This window comes from Protopterus annectens, chromosome 1.part0 (assembly GCF_019279795.1).
Source record: "Protopterus annectens isolate FY-2018-M chromosome 1.part0, PAN1.0, whole genome shotgun sequence".
Taxonomy (NCBI): domain Eukaryota; kingdom Metazoa; phylum Chordata; order Ceratodontiformes; family Protopteridae; genus Protopterus; species Protopterus annectens.
Genome location: NC_056725.1, coordinates 492,775,015 through 492,798,888, shown reverse-complemented (window position 1 = coordinate 492,798,888; position 23,874 = coordinate 492,775,015). Strand labels below are relative to the sequence as shown.

Sequence of the window (23,874 nt, the reverse complement as noted above, 5' to 3'; positions counted from 1 at the left end):
AATGAGCCTAGCATTAAGCAGAATTTTACCTTCTCAAAGGACGATGCTACAATATGAACAAAAGATGGCTGACTTTAATAATTGGCTTAGTTTCTTGCGTCAATCTAACTGGGTGCAATATTTGTCAGCATGGAAAGAGATGATCGACAGACCATGCTGCTTTGCCAGGGATGCTTTGCACCTCTCCCCTCTTGGGTTTTGAATATTAGCTAAAACATTCTCCTCCCCCATAGTGCCTTTTTAGGCAATGCCAAACTGAAAGTACTTCTGACATAGCAAATCAAAACCAAGAAAATCCTAAAGGTGTTACCACTCAGTGTTAGGAGCCTAAACAAAAAAAACTGCATTCCTTAGAAGTTCTCTTCATCCTAGAGAATGCTGACATCCATTCCTTCACTGAGACATGGTTTAAGGCTGTGGACAGCACAACAACAGTGCAAGATTATAATACTGTCTACACATACCAGAAATGAATATACCTCAAGGCTGGTCAAACAGGACAATGCACTTGAGTTCTCCATGTTCAAATCACCATAGCCAAAATACAAGACCACTTCCTTGCAAGCTATAGGTCCCCCCACTATGACCAAAGGAAACCCATACCATGTATTTAAACTTACTGGAAACACTTACCATCCAACTCAATGCCATATTCATGCGTGACTTTAATTACCCCACTATTAACTGGGAATTGTGTACAACATCAAATGTACAGGCACAGAGATTCCTGGATTTTATAAACACAAACTCACTGGACCAGATTGTCAATATACTAACCAGGGGTGCAAAAATACTGGATCCAGTCCTCACTAATATGGAAGAGTGCTAGACACCACTTAGTTTAAGGTCTTCTCTGGTAAGGTCAGACCACAAAATGGTCTCCTTTGAAGTAAAAATAAAAAGCTGAAACACCAGCTAAGCCTGGAATATTCAGAAACTACTCTAAGGCTAACTTTCTGCTATTAAGTGATAACCTGGCAAAATTTCAAGCCCCCATAAACCCTGAGAACACTGCTGCCTACATGGAATTTTCACAAAAAAACATATTCAGACAAGTTAAAGCTGCGTACAGGCAGCTGTACTCACCAGGCAGAAGTACAGAACTAACTAAAAAACAAATCACCCTGATGGAATCACACCAATAGGGTGTATAATATAAAGAAGAAAATCATGGCAAAAATTAGGAGGTGCAGCATCCAGCAGGATAAAAGCACTCTAATTAAACTAAACAAACAACCCAGAGAACAAATAATGTCTACCAAAGCCAAATTTGAGGTAAATCTGGCCTCTAGACCAGTAACAACCACAAGGCATTCTTTAGCTATGTCTGCAACCTCAAAGGCAATACATAGTTGTGTGCAGAGCTTATTGTTAATGGAGTCCCCTATACTGACCCAGAAGACATAGCAAACAAATTCAGCTCCAACTTTACCTCAGGAAGTACCATAAAATACAACTCCTCCTGCTATACTAGGGGAACAGGTCCTTAATGCGCTCTCGCTCTGTCTCTCTCTCTCTCTCTCAGGAACACTGCATCAATGGGCCCAGACAATATCTCAGGATGCATTCTAAACAGCATGAAACATGACCTATCAGGTCTTCTGGAATTACTATTTAATTGTAGCTTCCAAACAGGCTTCCTGCCTCATTAATGGTGAACAGTAACAGTCATCTCTGTGCACAAAGGTGGGCCATCTACAGACCCTGGAAACTACAGACCCACAAGTCTTACTTGTCTCATATGCAAAGCCATGAAAAGAATTATCATGGAATTGATCAATAATGTTATAGGAATCCTCCAAGCACTGAAGCAAACCCAATTTGGTTTCATTAAGGGCAGGTCATGGCTACTCCACCTGGTGGATTTCTTTGAGAAGGTCACCAAATGGATGAAGACAAATGCCTATCTTGACGTGGCCAAGGCATTTGACACAATACTCCACTTAGAAACTGTTGACAAACTCAAGAGGTTAGGTACAAACCCTTATGTCAGCCAGTGGATAGCGAGCTGGCTCACAGACAGGACCCAGGAAGTTAGAATTGGGAGTCCACCTATACAAAGAGGTTAGTCACAAGCAGAGTTCCTCAGGGATCAGTCCTGGGTCTGCTCCTTTTTGGCATGTACTTCTCTGAAATCAAGGCCAATGCCAATGGCCTCTCGTTGACTAAATTTGCAGATGATTGCAAATTAGGAGCTGTCATTGAATTCCCCACTGACACAAATGTTCTCCAGGAAGGGCCGACATGCACAAACATCTGGTGTCAGAGCCATGGACTAAGACTAAATGCCAACAAATCCATAAAAGTATCCTTTGGGAAGTCATCCACCCCTAGTAACGATCATATTGACAACAAACCCCAAGAGTTGACCCAGTAGACAAGGACTTGGGGATCCACATAGACAGGAATCTAGCCTCTGGTCGTCATGTGTCTACACTAGTGAAGACATCGTTCTATACTGTACAACTTATAAATGAGGATATGGCTGCTTGATTCAAGAAGTCACTGTTCCACTGTATTTGGCATTCATTGGACCTATCATCGAGTACAATGCCTCCTTTGGTATGTACCTAACCAGGCATATCCAACATTTGGAATGTCCACAGAGGTTCCTCACTAAAACAATACCGAGCATAAGTAACATGTCCCATGCAGACCGTCTCAAGGCACTATCCCTGTATTCTGACTCCTACAGGCTTTTGAGGAGAGATCTATGCCTGGCATACAGGGCATTGTCAGACCCCACTCTGATGGACCTCCCGCATATCCACAAAACAAACAGCACCAGAATTACCCATTCTTAAGACTTAAACCTTGCCTGTGATATAAATAGGACCGGCTAGACAGGCAGGTATATATCCCAGACACCACCCTGTCTCTGAAACAGGCTCCACATCCATGTGTAACAAAGTTCCTCACTAACTCAATTCAAGAGCATCACAGCAACATTTTACACTGTGGCTGGCCACTTGAATGACCTGATTTACCAAGCACAAAAGGTTGTTGTTTAGACTCTGTACCATGCATGTCCACCGCTATCTGGTTTAAACTACTAAGGAGAAATAAAAGGTATTTGGTCATGGGGGTCTGATGATTTGTAGCCCCAAAGGCCAGAGTAAAAGAGGTATAAACCTTTTTACCCCATCTAACCAATGTATTTCTGTCCTTGTCTGAAGGAAGGGCGTTAACATTATGTAGTAGCTAAGAGTTTTGTGTTTTTTTTTTTTTCAGAAGAGAGGGACACAGCTGAAGGGTCAGCTACATGGTTCTTAAAAAGGAACTTAAGGTCTTCTGAGACCTTGTAGAATCTGTCTGGTCTTTAGGGAGGAGCAGCTGAGGAGGTGGATTCAAAAGCATCCAAAAAGGCATCCAGAACTGGAGGTACAGAAAATGGACAAGAATGTTCACCTCCAAACGGCTGTAGTATCTCTTTTGGACATCAGAGATTTGCCTAGACTCCCACTCAAAATGTTTCATCATATTTAAAATGGTCACCCCAAAGGGAGCATCTTCCAAAGGGGAGTCAGGAGAAAGACAATTCTCATCATTTGAGGGAAACTGGACAGGACAGTGAATTTCAGAGCAGTAGGCTAATAAGTAGAGAAGTATGTAAGAGTGGTACAGGATATGTATGAGGGTAGTGTGACAGCGGTGAGGTCTGCGGTGGGAGTGACGGATGCTTTTAAGGTGGAGGTGGGATTACATCAAGGATCAGCTCTGAGCCCTTTCTTATTTGCAATGGTGATGGACAGGTTGACAGATGAGATCAGACAGACGAGATCAGACAGGAGTCCCCGTGGACTATGATCTTTGCAGATGACATTGTGATCTGTAGTGAGAGTAGGGAACAGGTGGAGGAGATCCTGGAGAGATGGAGATATGCTCTAGAGAGAAGAGTAATGGATGTCAGCAGGACTAAGACAGAACATATGTGTGTGAATGAGAGGGAGGATAGAGGAATGGTGAGGATGCAAGGAGTAGAGGTGGCGAAAGTGGATGAGTTTAAATACTTGGGATCAATAGTTCAGAGTAATGCTGAGTGTGGAAGAGAGGTGAAGAAGAGAGTACAGGCAGGATGGAGTGGGTGGAGAAGAGTGTCAGGAATGATTTGTGACAGACGATTACCAGTAAGAGTGAAAGGGAGGGTCTACAAGAGGGTAGTGAGACCAGCTATGTTATATGGGTTGGAGACAGTGGAACTGACAAAAAGGCAGGAATTAGAGCTGGATGTGGCAGAGTTAAAGATGTTAAGATTTGCACTGGGTGTGACGAGGGTGAACAGGATTAGGAATAAGTATATTAGAGGGTCAGCCCAGGTTGGAAGGTTTGGAGACAAAGCCAGAGAGGCAAGATTACGTTTGTTTGTACATGTGCTGAGGGGGAATGCTGAGTATATTGGGAAAAAGATGCTAAGGATGAAGCTACCAGGTAACAGGAAAAGAGGAAGGCCTAAGATAAGGTTTATGGATGTGGTGAGAGAGGACATGTAGGTGGTTGGTGTGACAGAGCAAGATGCAGAGGACAGGAAGAAATGGAAACAGATGATCCGCTGTGGCGACCCCTAATGGGAACAGCCAAAAGATGATGATGATGAGGTTAATAAGTAGTCATCAGAATCTGAAGCCTCCGCCTCCTCAGAGACAGAAGATTCCATGATGATCTTCTGTGGAGTGGGAGGGGGGAGCTGCAAATGAAGGCAGTTTAAGGGCCACAATGGTCTTGAGCAAGCCCCTGAGAGAAGTCTATCCACTCCATCTCTCCAGAAGGAGAGGAGGACAAATGTTTGGTTTTCTGTCACTTTTTTTTAAGGTGATGCCCAGCTGAACCAAGGGTTGAGGTTCCAACCCATGACATACCAAAATCAATTTGCCAGGAATCTCTTCTCTAACTAGAATTTGTGGCATGCTTTCTGGTCCCTCTGAAATGATGACTTGTGGTTCCCCTTTTCAGTAGCAGTAACAGTCACTTTGGATGTGTGATCTTCTGACATCAACTGGCCTCCAGTGGGGTCATAATACACGTCATCTGAGGTAGAGTTGGATGTATTGTGGGTTCTTTAACCTCTGCGGGTACATTGTAATCAGGCTGGGCAGCCTCCTAAGTGTTTTCTTATGAGGTGGAAGTACCTCTGGTGTGGCTGGGTCAACCATCTTGAAGTGGGCCAGATGCTTCAGTCACTGAGTCTGCAAGAAAGTGTTTAAGGAAGACAAATGGGATTGCAAAGTCTTGGGCACAAAGGATTGGCAAATAGAACAAGCATTACAGGCTCATAGGTAAGTACAAGGCTAGCTACCTTTCTGGGCCATTTCAAACCTAGCCAATTTCACTTTGAAAGGTGAGAATTAAAACCCTGTATCTTGTGTCTGCATGTTTAACACCTTAACCATTATACTACCCCCCCATATAATCATGTTCTGTGCCTAGGCAGAAAAGACACTAGGTATGGAGATTTTTGTTGGGAATTTTCCTACTGCATTTAACGTTCACCGCGTCCTAGCTGATACTTACCAAAATGCAGCAAAACAGTTTAGACAAGAAAGAAAGTTCTCCAAGGGGGCACTTATCTAAATCGAGAAGCTATCCGTACCAACAACCATGCAAAGTTCAGACCAATAGATACAAGACCTGGGTTCGGGCTGATGGTGAGATAGCTAGAGGAGTTACACTCATATGTCCATTTAAATACCCCTAAGCTTGAAAGCTGAGGTCATATGTCAGAAGCAAGCTCCAGGGAAACTTTAAGCTTTGATATCCTGCTCAGATGTCGGTGATGAAAACCCATCTGTTTGGAATACTGCAACAATGACTTCAGTCACGATATACAGATAGAGAGACTGACAGATCTGGGTTTACTTCATTCTCTCTACATGTCAGCTCAGCAGCAGAGTGTTGTGTTAGGAAATTTAATTTAGAGCTCTTATTATTGAGTAAACAAAACAAATGGCTCAAAGGTAGCAAATCATTAATGTAACAAACAGGTTAGCACTTTCGGAAACAACGTTCTTCTTCAGACCATGAAAAAGAATGAAAAACACACGTTTAAAATACTAAGAAACACCAATCACTAAAAGGAGGGATGACATCATTTCCTAAAATCACTGCTAACTGCTAATTCCCATTTATAAAATCAAAAATCTCCCAACCACTCAACAGACTCTAAAAGAATCAAACCTCTAGAAAAGAAACACCCTCTTAATGTCTAAGTGGGTGACCCCATGTCAGTGTGTGTGTGTGTGTGTGGGGGGGGGGGGGTATAGCTCCACAAGTATAAGCATTTTGATTCAGTTTTTGGTGTTGTGTGTAATGGACAGTGTATTTGTCACGTGGTTACGTTTGTGTGATCCCTGTGTTTTGTTGATATTTTCTGAGTGAAGTACTATAGAAGTGGAAGGGATGAGGTTATGTTGCCAGTTGCAAAAGGAATACGATTTGTTTCCTTACGTAATAAGACTACTCTTGGTGTTTTTGTCTAACGTGTGGTGCACAGAATAGGTTTCTGATGATGACGTGTCAGTGAGTGATGCTTTTGGTGAATCATGATATACTCATGGGGGGCACATGCATGTGTGCAGTGTGCATTCAAACACTCTAACACCCTCTTTCCCATAATTCTGTCTCTCAGACAAATGCTGGGAAACTGTCTGGATGTGAAGACCAAATAACTACAAGGACTAAGGGTGGTAGGCTGAGTAATTCCACTGCAGAATTATTCCTGGAACTCACGGGGATTTTTTGAAAAAGTACTCCCTGTATTCTTAAAATAAAAAGGACAATGCTTTAGCAAGGTGAGCAATGCCTGTGCATAAGTGTGTACCACCACACTCCTGGACTGGCTAAAGTGCATACACACAAAGAAGGCTGAAATTCATTTCTTTTACAGCCATGTACAAGTCTGAGGCTTCCAAAGGAGGCATTTGTGCACAAAGATTCTACCTACACTTCCTGTGATGGCCAAACCAACATGAACCACTTTCTTTCATCCCTGCGTAGCTGCCTCCTCCAGCATCCAGAATTACTAGTTAAACCTGAGTCACTGGGTGACAGTCAGGGTTCCATCCCTCTGTGGCAGAAACCAGCTATATGTTTTTACAACTTCTGCATCTTGTATTTCTGCTTCTGGTTCATGAATGAAAATGTCCAGTAGGACCAACCCGCTTACCTAGTTAAATAGATAAATAAGTAAAAATAATGGAAATGAAAACAAATGGTAAACTGTAAGAGACAAATGATAATCATCCAACACAAGGAAGGTCACAACAAGTTTGTTTCCCATGTTGCCTGAAAGGTTTAAAATAAAGACAAGGAATGTTAACCTCCCTTCACCCTGCGACCAACAAACTTATATCACCTACTAGTCCCCCCCCCAGTCACAGAATACTGGAAGAAGGATTCAAGAGCATAACCGTGGTTGTGACTCTATGGTGGGGGGGGGGTTAGGGATTTTGGCCCAGGAAGCATTCTGCAATGCCCAATATACTGGGACATTGCAGGCAGACACTAATTTACTCTTTGGAAGATTGGCATCTCAGGTTCCCAGTGGAGCAGATGCATACCTCTTCAACCACACAAGGCTACTGCAGAGGGGAACACTGACCATACTCCTCCCCATCCCTCGTCAGCTAGTTCCCCCAACCCTCAGATGGTTTATCAAACCTGAGACATCTGGGGGGGGGGGGGTTACATCCAAAACATTTATGCAACAGAGGCAATAATGACATGAAGTGTTCAAGTAAAAATCAAAAATATGTACTAATAATCACTGCACACTAGGTGCAGAGATATCCTAGCATCAACATAGCAGTACCAATATACTGAATGCCAAGATAATGTTTTTCTATAAATTCTCTCTTTTTTGGACCCCAACATTCCTGCAAACATTAAGACCGATCCCCTACTAACTTATTTGTTTCTCCACTTCCTGGTATTGAAGGATACTGGGCATGAAATCCACGAGTCAGAGATCATGAAGTGTCATCACAAGGGGAAGGAGGAATCTGGGAATTTGATCTTTGGCTTCTAACCCCTTTCACTAATGGTCAGCAGATGCAGAGGACTGCCTAACATACTCATTCCCCTGTGTAAGAGAATGCTTCCCCAGATTCACTATGCCAAGCTTGTAAGGAGTGCTCTCTTTCAAAGGCTCATAGAGTACAGATATGTCAAGTGCCATGATAACTTAGTTGCCACCTGCGATACATGTACAGGTGATTTAAAAAAGTTTGCTAAAACACCCAACGGTGTGTTTTTAAATATAAAGAAGCTATTTCAGCATTGTTAACTTCACACTTCCCCATGTAATTAAAAAAATCTTAAAACAAACTCAGAAGAAGCAGGACACTAATGTCTGATGCACACATACATGCAATGTACATGTGTACATTGTAGGATATGTGTACCACTACCAGCAATGAAGGACAGGTTGGGGAAACAGGTCTAGGTTTTGGACTGCTACAGCATGACAAACACTGCTACTGAATACAAGACTCTTGAATGCCATTATGAAGTCTAGCTTGGAAGCATTTTTGTATGTTAATAGAAAGAATATTAATTTGCTATGCAGATACCACAGGCTGAACTTCCTTTTCTATTCGGAGATGGAATGACCACTAAAGAGGCTCCATGCAAGATTAGAAATCTAAACAATCACTATCAATGTCTGTATCCTAGACAATGAAGAAAAGTTATTGGAGTGCAATAACGTGAGTCATGGACAGTAAGGAAAGTCTGGCCATCTGGCCAAATTAGCTTGTATAAGGCTTCATAGTGATGACAGGTGGGCAGGTAAACCAGCAGGAAAGCAGATGATCAAATCACATGCTAAATGAAATGTATGTGAGGTTCTTGTGAGATAGTTTGTCAGCCCATGGACAGCACAGAGGAGATTCAGCAACTAGAAAGAACAAGCTGCAGTTGTTCTGATAAAGCCAGTTATAAAACCTCTGTCCTTGTAAAGCATGATACACATCTCATTAGTTTTTACAATTATGTGCTTTCCACAGAGGTCAGACTGCAGCAGTCATATTTCAGCAGCAGTAACATCATCAAAGTAATTTTCACCAGACATCGGGCTGGTTAGTTAATTTAACTTTTACTGCCAACCAGTGACAATGCAACAAATTCCTTACATGCATAGCAAGCAAAAATGTGCTAGTATCAGCTGAGGTCTGTCTAACCACCTTTGCCTTAAAACTGCACAATGACCCCTTTCCAGCAATATGGATTTAACGTGTGGATTAGGCAGCAAAACTGACAGCAGGCGCACTGGTGCAGCACAAAATCCAAAAAATCCTAGGCATACACATCTCTGACCATGCTTAAGTACTTTGCTATGCCCAACTTCCCTCATCTTCCAGCCTGTCCTCCTAAGCTGCACACAATGTAAAGTTTGGTTAAAGACCCTCTCCTTAAATCAACCTTGTGGACCATACTTTTAATTTAGGCTTCCATGCATAGATTCTGTAAAATTCACCTGTTTATAAAAGAGATTAACTTTACCTTTATTCAACACTGCAGTGGTGTCTTTGATACAGGACTGCAAGATTTTCACCAGTGGCACTAACAATTCTGGATACAGATGGAAACACACTTAACTTTCACTAAACCTAGTGACTTTATTGCCAAAGCAGTCTACCACAACAGTGATGATGGAATTGCCAGTCTAAAAATACAGATAAAACATAATTGAATAAACCTGCTTTACTAAAATTGTAAAAGCTGCCAAAAGTGAATCACAACAGAACACAATCTGCTGAGATTGATAATAGGTTAATTCAAGATGATAGCACACCACACCTGTATATATACACATACAAACATATATGCAAACAAAACCGACAGAACACTAGCAAAGAAAATTATCAAAATAATAAACAAACTTCCGAAGGCATCTGTGGAACATAAATAAAGTTAATAACTTTATAAAACAATCATCAGAAATAATGGAGCAAGTAGAACGAGTAATTGAGTGTGCTTTCATTCTTTATTTATTTAAGAACTTCTTCAGAATAAGTAAACTGTGCAATTTTCAGAGTTAAAATAGTGTAAGTAAACAACAGAAATAATCTAGTCCAATCAAAATCACAGTTCAACCTCTTAAAATATTGATGGAAGATTTCATTACTCATACAAATGTATACGGTGGGTGTACCTCAATCAGGAAACCTGAGTAGCAAAAAGTCTGTCTGATCTAATATATATAAAATATTCAACACATAGGTAATACTAGAGAATTAATAAGTAATTAAGAAATAAACAGCTCAAAACAATATATATAAAACTGCAGTCCTTAATACATAATAATGGAAATCAATTCTCACTGTTGCCATCTGAGTACACATTTTAAGTTAGAGGCATCATTTAACCCTGGGGAGGACTCGGCAGCCAAACGGGGCTGCCATCTAAGCTCCTTCACCTCCAGCAGAGCTGAATAGTCCCCAAAAAACACACTATTTTAACTCTGAAAATTGCACAGTTTACTTATTCTGAAGAAGTTCTTAAATAAATAAAGAATGAAAGCACACTCAATTACTGGTTCTACTTGCTGCATTATTTCTGATGATTGTTTTGGAAAGTTATTAACTTTATGTTCCACAGATGCCTTCAGAAGTTTGTTTATTATTATTTACATACATATATATATATATATATATATATATATATATATATTATACACACACACACACACACACACACACACACACACACACACCTAATGTGTGTATATAAAAAAAAGTACAGTGGGTGTCCATATGTCCAGTTTGGGAGAGGCAGGGAGCAACACTGTAACATACCCAAACTTGAAATGACAAATATTTGGAATAGGACGTCACTATTTTACTATCTGTGTCTCTCATAGTCCGGCGTCATTTCTTCAGAGAAACACCAAAAGAAAACTGAAGAGTATGCACAGTAGCACAAAGGTGCAAAAATAAGTTGGAAATAACTAAATCTTATTCTGATATGAAAGAATATATTAGTGTTGTTTGTCTAAAAGGGGAAGTGTTAGCCTAACCACTGGGGAACATTGAAAACAACATATTTGTGGAAATATTTTTCATTTGCAACCATATCTCTTGACTTCCAAGTGCAAGACATCTGAACGAAGCCTAAAATAATTAAATAATTGTGTGTGTGTGTGTGTGCGGGGGGCAAAGCCCCCAAAAATGGGGGGAGATTTTAAATATTGCTCTTATAAACTTAGAAAGTTGCTAGGATAACAGGATTTGTGCTGGGATACATTTCCAGAAGGATATGAAGTCTAAAACTTAAATGTACGTCACTATTTAGTGACTTCAATCCTTAGTGATTTGCCAGAAAATGAGGAACAGACCAAATATATTAAGACAAAAATTTGGCCTGGACAGTTGAGAGGTGTGTTTGCAACTCATCAGATGAGGGTCAATGCATGTGTTAAGAAGGCAGAAAAAAACTCGTATAAGACATGACACCGATAATCTTGCTGATACAGTGATTACAACACTAATGGCAGCCATTTTCAGTAACAAATGATTATTTCACTTCTATGTTTTTCCAATACATTAGAAGGAATGCTGAAGCTCTGCATCGCAAACTGGAGTTGAGAGGTGGCATGTGTTTTGTTATATCTTAAATATAGTGTATCTTGAGAAGTAATTCTGAAATATTCATTTGATTAGGTGTGCAGAAAGAGAGAAGTAAATAGGTGATGTAGACAACCCAGATATCAAAATGGACACCATTTCACTCATGAATTACTTCATCTATGACAATGTTTTAGTCAGCACCATTGGCAAAGAGGGATAACGCCCTGATTACGTACAAACCTGAATTTGACTTGCAACTAGTATTTTTGCTAGAGCTGGTATGGGGAGGAAAACAGTGATGTGGCGATTCGGGCGTACCTCTCTTCAGGGGCAGTAATTTTGCAGGAGTGGGGAGTAGTTATTTTTAAGACTTAAGAAGTGCTTATTGATAAATTTATGACTACATTTACTATAACTGAATCAAAAAAGGTAATGATAGTGCTTACCAAGTTTTAAAAAATGGTCTCAGATGGATTAACGCTGCAATTTGGCCAGGTGTGGGGAGAGCAGGTTATGTCTAAATTGGCTCAGCTAAAGAGAAAAAATGTTGATCTCAAATTGTTCCCTTTTCGTGGAGAGGAGCAGTGACGGTGGTGGTGATGTCAAAATAGTGTAAGGGCCCATTGAAAGAATTGTAAGGGCCAATTTCAGGCTTGAACCCAGATTTTAAAATATTGATAACTGCAATGGCATATGGGCCAAATATGACTGGGCTGCTGTTGATATACTGAGATCAGCGTAGGTATTTATATGGAAGGCAAGCTTTTGGTAATGCAATCAAAACAGTGTTGAATCAGGAAGTGGGAAGATTGAAAATGCACCCAAAATAAACAACCTCTGCAGGACAAGAGAAGAAGGAAAAATGAGTTATGTGTTTATTTTCTACCATTTCTTTTTTCACCAAGTTCGACCCTAGAGATGGTATGTATAGAAATTGGAGGTGTGCTCACTTGCCCCTTATTGGAAGGTATAGGGGAACAGTGTATGTCCTTTCATTTCACTATTGCAGTGTTCTTCACTGAAGGGATCTCCTGCCAAGAATACACCAACTTCTGGCCAATATACCCATTCCTTTAGATAATATAGGCACCATGTGTCACACATATACTTTCCATGAACGGCACAAAGGTGATATATGGACACACACATGCTCACAAATTATTTGCTGTGCTGGCTACCAAGCCATATCAGATAAGTGCCCCACTGGGCTTTCTTCTCAATTTTTGCTATATTGTTTACTTGTGTTCATGTCATCCAAGAAAGGAAGATGCCAATGTGGGAGACATATTCCCTGTAAAGACCATCACAAATAATGTCTTTTTTTGCCTAGGTGCTTCCCCCGACCATATGCAGTGCTCCATCTGACAAACATTTTTCCCTGAGACCCTTTATAACCACTTATTGTCTCTGCCAATTTGACTCGGGGTGCTGTGGTGGAATCCTCCAATCCTGAGGAACAGCTGTCTTAGGTTCATAGGTAGGTACTAGGCTATCGGCCCTGAAGCCTACATAAGCCTAGCCAAAAATGTTCCCTGGCTTTTGCCACCCAAGAAAGTTATTTTCCTGCGGCCTTGTCTAGCAGAGCCAAAGAAGTGATCCCCAGGGTGAATTTCCTATTTCCCATCCAATTGTCGAGATTTTTCTTAACGAGCATGGAAAGTCTCTGGGACAGGAATCTATCCCTCCAGCATGTTCTGTTTATTGTGATGGCAAGGTTTAGGTCCCTGGAGCATGTGCCTGGAGGGATTGGGGTTTCTTTAAGTATAGCATGTCCAACAGATCTGGGTTTGACATGGCTTTGTATGTTAGGCAGAGGTCGCCTCTGAGTAGGTGACAAACGATGGAGTATAGCTGGAGTTTTTTGAGATGGTCTGCGTATGGCATCTGTTTGAGGCCAGTAATCCTCTCTGTGAGATATTTCTGTGGCCCTTCTAGTTGTTGTAGATGTCTTGTGAGGTATATGCCAAATGGGGCATTGTACTCTATAATAGGTCTGATGAGGGATGAGTAGAGAGGAGCAATGACCTCTTTTTTCTGGAGGCGAACCCCTTTGTGATGAGGTGTGCCACATAGAAGGATTTCCTGACTACTGTGGCAATGTGATTATCAAAGGAGAGACTACTGTCCACCTGTGTCCCAAAGTCTGTTATCACACTTTTGGTGTTTAGTAGGCTACTGCCTATGTGGTAGTTCATGGGTACAGTGTTTTTCTCAAAGGGGATGACAAATGCACTTCTTGGCATTGAGCTTGAGGCCATGACTTTGACACCATGCATCAGTCTCAGTGAGACCGCTTTGTAGAATGTCCACATTATTAGGCGATTCTATTATGGCACCTAGTTTGCAGTCATCTGCTGTATTAGCCTGGACTTCTGAGAAGTAGATGCCAAACAGGAGAGGACCCAGGACTAAGCTCTGTGGTACTCCACTTGTCACTGGTCTGAAGTTGGATTTGGAGTTGGCTACTTTCACTGTGTGGGTTTTGTCAGTGAGCCAGTTGGCCATCCATCTTGTGACATAAGGATTTATGCCCAGTCTAGTGAGTTTATCTATAATTCCAGAGTGGTGGATGGTGTCGAAAGCCTTGGCGAGGTCAAGATAGGCTGTGTGCACCACCTTACCCTAGTCCACTTCTCTGGTAACTGCTTCAAAGAAGTCAATCTGGTTTAGGAGACATGACCTACCTCTTACAAATCTGAACTGAGTGGGATCCAGAATTTGGAGGTTAGCTATGTCCTTGTTTATAAGCTCCAAGATGATACATTCCATGGCCTTGCAGACAAGGCTCGTCAGGCTAATGGGGTGGTAGTTCCTGGGGTTCGTGGTAGCACCCCCTTTGTGGAGGAGGTGTGCGCCACTCAGTAGGCACAAAGCCTGAAGTGAGGCTATGATTGAACATGGTACTTAGGTGGGGTGCCAGTTCATTCTGTAGTTCATGCAGAACAGAGCCTAGGATGTTGTCAGGTCCCATGGATGTTGTGTTCTTGACTTTGGAGAGTGCGGTCTTTACTTTTGCATTATTACATTATTGCATTACTTATGAATTCCAGAAAGCATTGATCAAATGAGTTAGTACATGAGTAGTTTTCCCAGTTGATGGCGGGGTAGTTGAAATTGCCCATTATTAGGGTATTGGGCTGTACCTTAATATTACCCAGAAACATGGAATGGGCATCCTGGGCCATGGCGGGGGATCTGTAACAAGCTATAACCTGGATTGCAGTTTTGCCCAGTGTTAGTTGCACTTGGATAATTTCAGATGCATTATGTTGAGCAACTAGCCTGGAGGTGTGGATATCCTTAATGAATATGGACACACCTCCTACTTTAGTGTCTCGGTCCAGGTTAGGTGGCTGAAAGGTGGTGTTGAGTTATAGCCTGGTAATGCAGGGGTGCTCTATGGAGCCTTGAACCAGGTCTCCATCACTGCACAGTTGTCAATGTTCTCCATTTTAAGGAGTGCCTCTAATAAGTGCATTTTGAGGTTTAGACTTCTAGCATTGAGTAGAATTACCCTCAGATTTTGCTTGCTTATACCTGCTATGGTGGTGAGTTAGTTATTTGAACCTTCCTAAAAAAGGCACTATAGGGGTGGCACGAGCCTTAGCTAGTATCTGAACTCCCAGCGGTGACAGGTGCAGGCCATCTCTGGCAAAGCATCATGGTCAGTCGACCATGTCATCCCAGGCAGACAGACACTGGATCCCCTTAGGATAACACCAGAAGCTTAGCCAATTGTTGAAGTCAATCACTTTGTCCTTGTATTGTGGTATCATTCTGGGCGATGGCAGGATGCTACTCAGGGCTAGGGACATACCTGCCTGGGATACATTATGCGAGACTCCTCCATGTCTCTTTTCATGTAGTCCAGGGAGGTACGTCTCAAATCATTCAAACCAACATGGACAATGACACAGTCATATTTGTACTTGTTGTGGAGTGATCTGAGTGTTGCGTTATGTGGTGGATCCTGACACCCAACAGGCAGCTGACAGTAACTTGCTCCTTGTTTAGCCTGGTGAGTGGGACATCAGAGTGCCTGACTACAGAGTCACCTATGACTAATGTGTTGGGTATGTTATTTTGCCTTATGGGCTGAGGTTGAGTGGCACACTGATTTTGTAGGCTATGTGTCATTTGGGTAGTGTTGGGGTGTGGTGGTTGCTTGCGTTTCAGTTTTGGAGGTCTCTGTTGTTTGGGCAGATTTCTATTGAGAACTTGCACGAATGTAGGTGTGTGTTTTGTGTTACTATGTGTGGGTGTAGGTGGTTTAGGTTTTGATGAACTATGTGTTGAGTGTGGTGCGGTGCAGGTGTTTACCTTCTTCTCTTGACTGTTTAGTACAGTCTTGGCTGGAGACAGCTTGGCTTTCAGTTTGGCTATATAAGTGCATGTCTCACAGGTTGTAATGTTGGGTGGTAGGAGGAGAGGGTTGTCAGAGTACATGAGGCAATTTCTACACTGCCCAAAGATGTCTAGCTTCATCAGGTGGACAGGGGAAAATACTGGGAGCTGACCCTTAGACATGCCTGGATAGGTGCTTATTAATTTAAGTACTAAAAACTGTTTTCCTCCTAACAAGTGAAGAAAGTGGAGTGCTGTAGTAAATTGTAGATTATTTAGTGCTTGCAATGAGTTTCGAACAAGTGCTGAGCACTAAGAAGAAGGTCAACAAGACCTGATCCTATTGTTATCCAGTCTCCACTAGATGTTTCTTTAGATGCATATGAAAACTCTTGAAGACAGTTCAGTGCTTGTGTCGGATTGCTCTGCCCAAGGCTGACATTGATCTGAGTTATCACATGTCCTCAGAGGGTTTATAAACATCTGCTCCAGATGTTGAGGGAGAACCACAGCTAGTTATTTCCAAAGGGCTGAGGGGGATTCCTCAAATATTAGTCTGGGAGGAGGTTTTTTGTACTCTTATTGACTCCTGCCAAGGTTCAAAACTGCTGAGGTTTGTTAGGGCAGATGCCCCACTTAAGAAAAAAAAAAGACAAAGCATGAAATCAGGAATGCCAGACAGGATGAAATCCTCCTCCTCAAGGAAGAGTAAATCTATCTGATGGACATCTACAATAAATAAATTCTACAATAAAAGGAAAAAAAATGCTGTCCAGGACCAAGAAGGAGCACATACCTAATTGGAAGCAATCTCTTCTTAGCCTGAACAAGCAAACAAGAGCATTAGTGAAATCCTCCAAAGCAAACTTCAAGTCCAAAAAGGCCACATCTACTAAAGACAATCATAAGACCTACCTTTACGTGACCAAAGCCTTTGATACTATTCCCCACTCAGGTATAATAGATAAACTCTCTCTACTAGGCATCAATCCATATGCTACCAGATAGGTAGCAAACTGGCTCACTGATAGAAACCACCTAGTCAAAATAGAGCAAGCCACCTCAAGTAGTAGACCCATAACAAGCAGTGTACCCCAAGGATCAGTCTTTGGGCCTTTGCTGTTTGGGATATACTTCTCAGAGGTGCAGGGCAAATCCAGTAGGGTATGGCTGACCATGTTTGCAGATGACTGCAAGCTGGGTGCTGTCGTCAATTCCCCTAATGATGTGGACATCTTCCAAGAGGGTTTCACCCAAACAAATGACTGGTGTCAGAAACATGGCCTCAAACTGAATGCCAAAAAATGCATCATTATCCCTTTTAGGGAGAGTGACGTCCCCATAAATTATCACACTCATAGTAAGGTACTAAGCATGAAAATCAGTTGTGAGGGACTTGGGCATCCAGGCTGATACAAACTGACTTTTGACCACCATATTGTCTGCCTTGTACAGAAAGCTTTCTACATGGCCTACCTCATTAGTAAGGGTATCTCATCCAGGGACAAGGTGGTCATAACATCCCTATATTCTTCCCTTATTAGACCCATTGAGTACAATGCCCTTTTCGGAATGTACCTCACAGAGCACATACAGCAGCTGCAGAGACCATAGAAGTTCCTTACCCAATCCAGGGCCTCAAACATCTACCCTACACAGATAAGCTAAAAGCCCTGTCCCTCTACTCAGTCTCGTACAGACTAATCAGAAGTGACCTCTGTCTGGCATAGAAAGCAATCACAGACCCCATCCTGATGGGACTGCTTCATATCCGCAAGTCAAGCTCCACTCAAATAATCCGCACATGCAACCTCAACCTGGTCTGTGACATCAACAGGACTTGTTGGAAGATTGGACAGATTTGTGTCCCAGAGACTCCCCCTTTTGTGGAATAGACTCCCTCTCCATGTAAAGCAGAGTGCCTCATTAACCCTTTTTAAGTGCGACCTGAATAACTGGGTTGGAACAGAAAATACACCCATGGGATTCCACCTGTGTCCCTGCTGGACAGTGGCATAGGGTGCTGACTTGTTGGAACATGGGCTAAATTCTTGGCTAGGTTTATAAGGGCCTCAGGGCCAATAGCCTAGTAATTTCTATGATCCTATGAACCTATAGCTTTGCAATTAATAAACATTCATTAATTTTTATTGTTCTGCATTTGCAGTAATCCTACCCAAGAGTAAGAACAACTGGCAAACACTAAGTACACAGTATTTTCAAAATTGTCCAGGCAACTAGCAGATCCAGGACTCCTGACAGAGGCTGGATCAGTCATTTGAAAAACATTGCAACTAATCTGATGGCAACATGCTATGACTTACGTGTCACAGGAATACATTGTGATGTTTCAAAAGATAATCAATGCAACTTAAGAAAATGTGTTACTTTTTAAAAACCTCTGATCACGAACATGTTTACAGACTTCATAACTAACATGTGTCTAAGGTAGTAAGGCAGTCATTCTATGCTGTTCAGTTTACAAGTAAGGACATGGCATCTAGACCCAAGGAAGTCATTATTTCACACTGCTCAGCCTTCATCAGGTCCATCATTGAGTAGAACACCCTCTTTGATATTGTACCTGACCAGGCACATGCAGCAACCCGAACGCCCACAGAAGTTCCTCACAAAAAGAACACAGGGTGAAAAACAGCATGTCCTACACATATCGCCTCAAATTTCTATGTTCTATCCTACAAACTGTTGACAGGGGATCTATGCCTGGCATACAAGACATCTTTGTATCCAACTTGGATAGACCTTTTGCATTTCTGCAAAACAAGTAGCATCAGAATTACTCAATCTGGGGATTTAAACTTTGCTGGCGACATAAATAGTGCATATAAAGGGGACAGGTATGCATGACAGAAAACTTAACGTCTCTGGAACAGGCATTCCATCTCTGTCAAGCAGAGTTCTTTCCTAACCCTCTTCATGAGAGACCTGGACTAGTGGATGGAAAATTGGAAATACACACCAGGTCTAGCACATAAGTCTCTAATGGACAGGGGCAGCCTGTAAAACTTGCCCTTCCTTACCTATACCCTTAAAATAACCTCTAAGGCACATAAACATGTGGAATACAATAGGGGAACTTTGACAGGCTTATAAAGGCTCCAGTGGTTATTAAACTAGTATACACCTATGAACCCATGGCTTATTTGAAGTGTCATCTGTACCTGTATTGGCACTTATGTGCACTCTGTTAGACCTTATTCTTTTCTTTCCTGGGAAAAAAAATGGTACACAAGAGCTTAGAATTATTAGAAGTCAGATAAGAAGTTGGAAGAAGACATGAAGAAGATGCTAACAAGGGATATATACAACAGTAAGGTTAGATGAAAGCTAGAGAATCTTACCAGTAGATATTCTGGGGATCTGGTGCATAGGTCACTGTCCACTTTGGAACATGTAGACGATCACTGTAGGCAGAGGTCTGTGGCTCACCTCTACACTTGCAGCCTTGGCATTTGCATGCATTAAAGTCTTTCAGAATTCTAGAAAACAGAAAGCAAAAAGATGCTTGTTACAATATCTTTAGGTCTTGCGCACTACAAATTTACATTCACTGCACCTGAGGAATCATATGTATCCGAGAATAAGATGCTCCTTTTACAAAACAGCTGAATGACATGGGTCTAAGCCCGTAGGCTATATACGGGATTGTATTTAGCAAAAGCAGAAGTACAAAGCAAAATTGTTTCACAGAAACTGAGCAAGCAAACAGAGTAACAGTAGCAAAATAGTACAGTTTTGTTCCTACCATAAATGTAGATGTTCGAGTGCTCATACAGCTGCAGTCATAACAGATGGGTTATCCTGCCGTCAGGCGGGTCCTCGGTCGGCTGAATTCCAAAGTCTAGGTCCGTCATCGGTTGTCGTCGCTTCTTACCTGACATCAGTGCGGCAGGTGTATAAAAGAGTAGTTGCAAGCAAATACACCATAAAAGAGTACCCCAAAAGGTTATATGAAAAGGGTTTGTCATAAGGCCTGTCCTAAGAGGGGTTGGCGGGAGGGAAACCTGGACTGCAGCTGTATGAGCACTCGAACATCTACATTTATGGTAGGTACAAAACTGTACTATGTTCATCATGCATACAGCTGCAGTCATAACAGATGTGTAGAATCCCAAAGCTAAGTAAGGGTGGTAGGCAGTAAGTGGAACTAGGAGGGGCTAGGATGCCCTGCAGGACTGCTGTGGCAAAGCCCACTCTATATTTAGAGTATAGTGGGAGGTGATAGTGCTTGGAGAAAGTGTGCACTGAACTCCAGGTGGCTGCTTCCAAAATATCCTTGGTAGGGACCCCCCTGAGGAAGGCTGCAGAGGTAGCTGTGGCTCTGGTGGAGTGGGATCTGATGCATGCAGGCACAGTTTTTCCATGAAATGAGTAACAAAAGCGTATGAAGTGGGCTATCCATTTTGAAATTGTCTGTTTGGAAATAGCCTTTCCTTGAGCACTTGCAGGATAGGACACAAAGAGTTGCTCAGATTTCCTGAATGGCTTTGTCCTGTCCAAATAATAACGAAGTTGTATGTGAATGTCCAAGGAATATAGTAGTCTTTCCCCTTTGTTTTGTGGATTAGGATAAAAGGTAGGTAAGTGGATAGTCTGATTCAAAGCTACACTGGATACTACCTTTGGCATAAAGGTAGGGTTGGTTCGTAAGGAAACTCTGTCCTGATGGAAAATGATGAATGGTTGCACAGCCATGAGGGCATGTAGCTCCGAAACTCTGCGAGCTGAGGTGATAGCCAGAAGAAAGGCTGTTTTCCATGACAAGTACTGTAGCTCTGATGAAGAAGCTGGCTTGAAGGGAGGAAGGGTCAGCTTTTAGGTTCATAGGTTCATACTAGGCTATCTGCCCTAGGGCATTTATAAGCCTAGCCAGAGTGTGTTTGACTTTCGCCACACATTTTAAATTAATTTTGCTATGCCCTTTTTCAAGGTTAGTATACTGTGCCTCTGTCTAACAGTGACACAGAAGTGATACCCGGGGTAAACCTACTATCTCCCATCCACTCATCAAGATTCCTCTTGAAGAGAGTCAATGAGGGACTCTGCCTAACCTGGACTGGTATTTTATTCCAGAGTGAAGGGAGCCTCTGGGTTATGAATCTGTCCCTCCAGCATGTCCTATTTATTTCAGTGCTGAGGTTCAAGTCTCTCGAGCGTGTAGCTCAATGGGATTTGGATTTTATGAGGTGCAGCATGTCCATTAATTCCGGGTTGGACATGGCTTTATACGTCAGGCACAGATCGCCTCTGAGCAGGCAGTATGCCACTGAGTAGAGCTGGAGTTTCTTTAACCGGGCAGCATATGGCATCTGTTTGAGCCCATTGATACTCTTGGTGAGGTACTTTTGGGGTCTTTCCAGTTGCTGCAGGTGTCTGGTAAGGTACATCCCAAAAGGGGCATTGCACTCAATTATGGGCCTGATGAGGGATGAGTAAAGAGGCACGATGACTTCCCCTGATCTAGATGTAAATCCCTTCATGATTAGGTGGGCTATATAAAATGTTTTCCTAACCACTTTGGCCACGTGGTTGTCAAATGAGAGATTGCTATCAACTTGGGTCCCCAGGTCCCTAATTACTTCTTCCGTACTTAATGGATAACCACCTATGTGGTAATTTGTGGGCACTTTGTTTTTGCCAAAGGGGATGACTATACACTTCTTGGTGTTTAGCTTGAGGCCATGGCTCTGGCACCAGTTGTCTGTTTCTATGAGTCCCTTTTGGAGGATGCTTGTGTCGGCTGGAGAGTCGATTATAACGCCCAGTTTGCAGTCATCTGCGAACTTGGTCAGCCACAGTCCTTCCATGTTGGCCTGTACCTCCGAGAAATATATACTGAACAGGAGAGGTCCCAGGACTGAGCCTTGTGGGATGCCACTTGTAACTGGTTTGGAGTCTGACATGGCTTCAGCAATTCTAACCATGTGGGTTCTGTCCTTGAGCCAGTTTGCAACCCATCTAGTGACATAGGGGTTTATATTTAAGCTGGGGATCTTATCTACAATGCCCGAGTGGGGTATTGTATCGAAGGCTTTTGCGAGGTCCAGGTAGGCTGTGTGGACCACCTTCCCCTCGTCAATGGCCTTGGTAACTGTTTCAAAGAAATTGACCAGATTTTAGAGGCAGGATCTGCCCTTAACAAAGCCGAAGTGGGTAGGATCCAGTGTCTGTAGGTCCCCAATATCTTTTTTTATGAGGTCCATGATGATCCTTTCCATAGCTTTGCAGACCAAGCTAGTCAGGCTTATGGGGCGATAGTTTCCAGGATCCGTTGAGGCACCACCTTTGTGGAGAGGGACCACTGTTGCTGTACGCCACTCTTTGGGTACATATCCTGTGGTAAGGCTGAGATTGAACAGTAGTTTTATGTTTGGGTTTAGCTCTTCTTGGAGTTCATGTAGGATGCAGCCCGGGACACCGTGTGGTCCCATTGATGCTGTGTTTTTTTGCTTAGGAGAGGGCGGCACTTACCTGAGCATCTGAGATGTCAGGGGGGCAGCACTCTGCTGGGATAGATATTTGCCCTTTTGGTGGGGAGGGGGGGGAGAAGTTTGCACTGAACCTGTTAGCTAGGATGTTGGCAATGTCTGTGGGTTCGGTGTATTTTGTTGTCATTTTGGACCAATTCTGAGCATATCTGGGAATTCCCACCCAGGTTCCTAACATAACTAAAGAAAGCCTTGTGATTATCCTTAGTGTCCTGTGCAATTTTTCTCTCGAAGCTGGCCTTAGATGATTTTATGAGTGCCCGTAGTTTTTTGCTAACACTGATCAGAGATGCCTTCCCTTTTTCGGATTTTCATAGTTTCAAATAAACAGCCTTTGCAAGTCTAGAACCCAGGACACTGCACACTATAGCCAAATTTACTTACCACTGAGCCATGTCTAATATGAAGTTGAGGTCCCAAGCAGGGACTGGTAGTTTTCTTGGGAGTTTTATATTCTTTGCCCCTCTGAGGAACTGCCTTAAGAGAGGATGTGAGAATAAAGGAGGATCTGTGTTGTATTGTGCAGAAATGGCAAGCATGGATCTTGATGGAGGAGAAGGAAAGTCCATTGTTTAACATCTCTGCTAGGTACTGTAAAATTTGAGGTATATTTATTACCCAAGGACTCTGTCCCTTCTTTTGATTCCAGGCACAAAATCGTTTCCATTTTGCGGAGTAGGCCTTTCTAGTAGAAGGTCTTCTGGCCTCCAAGATGACATCCTGCACCTCCTTGGAGGAGAGAAACTGTTGGAAAATCAAGGAATTCTCCATGCAGCTAGATTTAGAATTTTGAGATGGCTGTGAAGAGTTTTGTAGTTGTGCTGGGACAACAGAAGAGGGACTCGAGGCAGGATCCATGGTGGGGAATGTGTCAGGCTCTTCAGGAGCGGATACCAGTGTTGCCTTGGCCAGTCTGGAGCAATGAGAATAATTTTCGGCCTCTCTGCTCTGGCTTTTAATAGAACTTTGGGCAGCAGAGGAAGAGGCGGGAAGGCATAGACTGTCAAAGTTGCCCAATTGAAGGAAAGTGCGTCCACTTTCCAGGCCTGTGGATGATAGGTCCTTGAACAAAATTTTTTCAACTGGCAATTTCTGTGGGTAGCAAAGAGATCTATGTCTGGCTGTCCCCATGCCTGAGTTATCTTTGTGAAAATTTGAGGATGCAACTTCCATTCGTGTGGATCTGTCATATTTCTGCTTAGGTTGTCCGCCAGTGTGTTTTCCTTCCCTGGCAGGAATTGTGCCTGTAGTTGAATTTTCAATTCCAGTGCTGTGTTCCATAGGGTCATGGCTTGCCTGCACAGGGGTATGAATGAGTTCCCCTGTTTGTTTATGTACCACATCACTGTGGTGTTGTCTGTCCTTATCAATAGCTGGCCTGGATGCAGTAGGTCTTTGAAGGTCATAATAGCCTTTTGCACGGCTAGCATTTCCTTTTGGTTGATGTGAAGGAGCTTCTC

General features: G+C 42.6%; 1 protein-coding gene across 2 annotated transcripts in view; it reads right to left on the bottom strand.

Moving 5' to 3' along the window:
* Positions 1-23,874, bottom strand: part of TMEM63B (transmembrane protein 63B) — a 2,399,602-nt gene that overhangs the window by 1,267,336 nt on the left and 1,108,392 nt on the right. For both annotated transcript variants that reach the window (XM_044060665.1, XM_044060674.1), the window contains one exon: positions 19,268-19,405. In XM_044060665.1, coding sequence (XP_043916600.1) covers positions 19,268-19,405 — 138 coding nt within the window. The remainder of the gene's footprint in view (positions 1-19,267; positions 19,406-23,874) is intronic.